This window comes from Lucilia cuprina, chromosome 3 (genome assembly GCF_022045245.1).
Source record: "Lucilia cuprina isolate Lc7/37 chromosome 3, ASM2204524v1, whole genome shotgun sequence".
Lineage (NCBI taxonomy): Eukaryota > Metazoa > Arthropoda > Insecta > Diptera > Calliphoridae > Lucilia > Lucilia cuprina.
The window spans coordinates 3,883,099-3,886,516 of NC_060951.1; the positions used below are offsets into that span (position 1 = coordinate 3,883,099).

Below are 3,418 nucleotides of genomic sequence, written 5' to 3' on the forward strand. Positions count from 1 at the left end.
GTTCTGTTCTAGTTCTGTTCTAGTTCTGTTCTAGTTCTGTTCTAGTTCTGTTCTAGTTCTGTTCTAGTTCTGTTCTAGTTCTGTTCTAGTTCTGTTCTAGTTCTCTTAGTTCTCAAGTCTTAGTCAAAATTTCCCAGAAGCTTTAAATAAAATGTTTAAATTATGAAAAGAAAACTAAAAAAATTGTGAGATTTGTCTCTTAAACATTTGAAATTGCTGTTTGAGGAAAAAGAGGTCCCAACCGACGATAATGAAAATGTTTTAGATATTTTGATTTTATATCATGACAATAATAATATTATTATAAATAAATAAATAACCAAACCAAACGAAATAAAACATAAACCATAAAAGGACATAAAAGAAAAAGGGTTTTTGTACTTACGAAGGTAAGAGTGGTGGTGGAAGAGCACCGCCTGGGCGGCCACCAGGCAATGGTGGAGCACCGCCGCCAGGGCGATTTGGAATAGCTGGTGCTGGACGACCAGATGCGGGAGGTGGTGGAGGACCACGGCCACCAGCAGAGGGCTAAAGAGACAATAAAAAAACAAAATATTAATGTGATTTCAAAGCAAAAAAACAAAACTTTTAATTATTTGAAAAATAGTTTCTTTTACTAACCTGTGCTGCAGGTGCTGGTTTACGAGGACCACCAGGACTGGGTGGTGATAAACGTGGATTATCCAAACCACTAGGTAACCAATCGTTTTTCACTGGTGGTGGTAAGGGGGCTGATACAGTGGCCATGGAAACATCACCTGAAAAATTAAAAAAAAAAAATATGAAATTAAATTTTAAAATAGATTGCGGTTTTAGGACCCCCGGGGGTCCTGTTAGAACCACTTACCAATAATTCTTAAAGCATCCTTGCAAGCATGATACATGCGCAACATTTCTTCACGTTTGCTAGCAGCTTCTGCAGACTCCTCCATCATTTGAGACTTGAAACGAAAAAAAAAGAATTATAATTTAAACTCGTAGAGAACAAAATTTTTATCTAGAAACCTACTTGATCTCCTGAGGCATACAAATGAGCCAACAATTCGCCGTTAATGAAATCCTTGGTATTATTAATAATAATCATCATAATGGCTTTGGGTACCATATCCCGTGTTGTCTTTGTGACAATTTTCATATAGGAATCAACTAAGTTGCGTATAGTTTCAACTTGACGCTCCAATTGTGGATCAGTGGAGGTCTCAACACTGGCCTGCTGGTTGAGTTGAAAAATTTCAAATTAATAGTTTTCTTATTTTTTTATTTATTTATTTTTTTTTTTTTTCAAAAAACAAAGTTTTAAAGTAATATTTAACAAAAAAAATTAAATAAATTTAATTAAATGTTTGTTGTTTTGTTTTTTGTTTGTTTAGTATTTATAAAAAAAACAATTAACCAATAAACTTATTTTTATAAGAATTTGTTTAAAAAAATTTAAGTTCTAGTGTTTTTTTAATTAAACAAATTTTTTAGGTTAGAATACATTAAGAGAAGATTTACAGAGATATTTAGTAGAAGAGAAAGAGAGAGCTTAAAGAATTTTTTTAGTAGAAAATTAGTAATTCATAAGGCCTGCAGAAATGTTAGAATTATGTTAATTAAAGAGAAATATTTTCAAAAAAATAATTAAGGTTAAAAACTAGAAGAGAACTTGAACAGAACTAGAATTGAACTGGAACTAAACTACAACAGAACTAGAACAGATCTAGAACAAAACTAGAACAGATCTAGAAAAAAACTAGAACAGAACTAGAACAGAACTAGAACAGAACGAGAACAGAACTAGAACAGAACTAGAACTGAACTAGAACTGAACCAGAACTGAACTAGAACTGAACTAGAACTGAACTAGAACTGAACTAGAACTGAACTAGAACTGAACTAGAACTGAACTAGAACTGAACTAGAACTGAACTAGAACTGAACTGGAACTGAACTAGAACTGAACTAGAACTGAACTGGAACTAAACTAGAACTGAACTAGAACTGCACAAGAACTGAACAAGAACTAAACTAAAATTGATCTAGAACTAAACCAGAACCTTTTTAAATGGTCCTACGAACCCTTAAGAGAATCTTACAGTGTCTAACATTTCTCTTTAAAAATAAAATGTTCTTTATACATTATAATCGGTATTAAATTGTTGTTTTTTGTTTTTATATGTTTTGTTAATAATGTTGGCAAATGTGTTTTCGTGTTTTAAAGAAAAATAAAGTAAGTAAATAAATAAATTTACAAAATATTAATATAAAATAATAAATGTATAAATAATAATAATAATATTACAAAAAAGTAAATGTTTTGTGTGTTGAAAATGTTTTAAAGCAAAAGAAACAAAGGACATTTCAAACAGACATTGTTCATTAAAATCATTTTTTACTGAAATAAGAATTAAAAAAAAGAGAAATTAAGAAAATTAAATGAAAAAGAGAATGAGGAAAAACACAAGACAAATGATAATGATTTTAAAAGGATATATTAAAGATTAGTTACACAAACATATTTTAAGTTATATTTATAATTTAAAGAGAACTCTTAAATAAGGCTCTTTTGCGGTTAATTTGTGTCTTTACAGTTTAAGAGAGTTTTTAAGACAGAGAGAGAGAGAGAGCAAGAGACAAGCATTTTATTTTGTATTAATTTAAATAGTTTTCCATAAATTTACTTGAAACGTTGGGCAAAAACATTCGATAATTCATTCATGGCGGCTTGTCCCACCGCTTGATTAACTTGACCGCGCATACTTTCGGGTATATAACGATTGGCACCAGTCTGTTGGGTAATAGCACCACCCACGGCTCCGGTAACACGTCTGTGTTGTTTTCGATTAAGTTTATTTTTTTTTATAAAATTTTAACAAAACAAAACATACAGACAAGAAATTGGTAAAGAAAAAAACATGGAAATAAAATTTCAAAATTTTGAAAAAAATATGAATTAAACATTTATATAAAAGGAAATTGTTAAATATCGTAACGATTGAAACCCCTTTTTTGATTAGAACACATGACCGGGTTTAACAAACATTAAAACAGATTAACACACAAAACATAAATTAAAAAAATTAAATAAAATTGTTAAACAAATTAAAATAATAAATGTAACATGTTTAAGAAAGCGTTTACACTAGAGTTTAAAATGGTCCTACGAACCCAATGATTTTAACCAAAACTGAAGTAAAACTAAACTAGAACTGAACAGAACTGAACAGAACTTAACAGAACTAAACATAACAGAACTGAACATAACAGAACTGAACATAACAGAACTGAACATAACAGATCTGAACAGAACTAGAACAGAAGTAGACAAAACTAGAACAGAACTAGAACAAAACTAGAACAGAACTAGAACAGAACTAGAACAGAACTAGAACAGAACTAGAACAGAACTAGAACAGAACTAGAACAGAACTAGAAC

At 30.3% G+C, this 3,418-nt stretch overlaps 3 protein-coding genes across 3 annotated transcripts in view; all 3 read right to left on the minus strand.

The window, feature by feature from the left end:
* LOC124418727 (dynamin-like) overlaps window positions 1-359 on the minus strand; it is a 1,493-nt gene extending 1,134 nt beyond the window's left edge. Inside the window, exon 1 of the mRNA XM_046945933.1 lies at window positions 326-359. Coding sequence (XP_046801889.1) covers window positions 326-359 — 34 coding nt within the window. The remainder of the gene's footprint in view (window positions 1-325) is intronic.
* A 3-nt stretch (window positions 360-362) lies between these two features.
* LOC111689489 (dynamin-like) lies at window positions 363-1,237 on the minus strand (the record flags this gene model as incomplete). Its single annotated transcript, XM_046945934.1, has 4 exons — window positions 363-528; window positions 622-758; window positions 848-941; window positions 1,010-1,237. Coding segments are annotated over 4 exons (606 nt in total), but the record flags the coding sequence as incomplete, so codon positions are not given.
* Window positions 1,238-2,452: 1,215 nt separating this feature from the next.
* On the minus strand, window positions 2,453-2,842 carry LOC124418824 (dynamin-like; the record flags this gene model as incomplete). Its single annotated transcript, XM_046946423.1, has 1 exon — window positions 2,453-2,842. A coding segment is annotated over one exon (183 nt), but the record flags the coding sequence as incomplete, so codon positions are not given.
* Window positions 2,843-3,418: the final 576 nt, after the last annotated feature.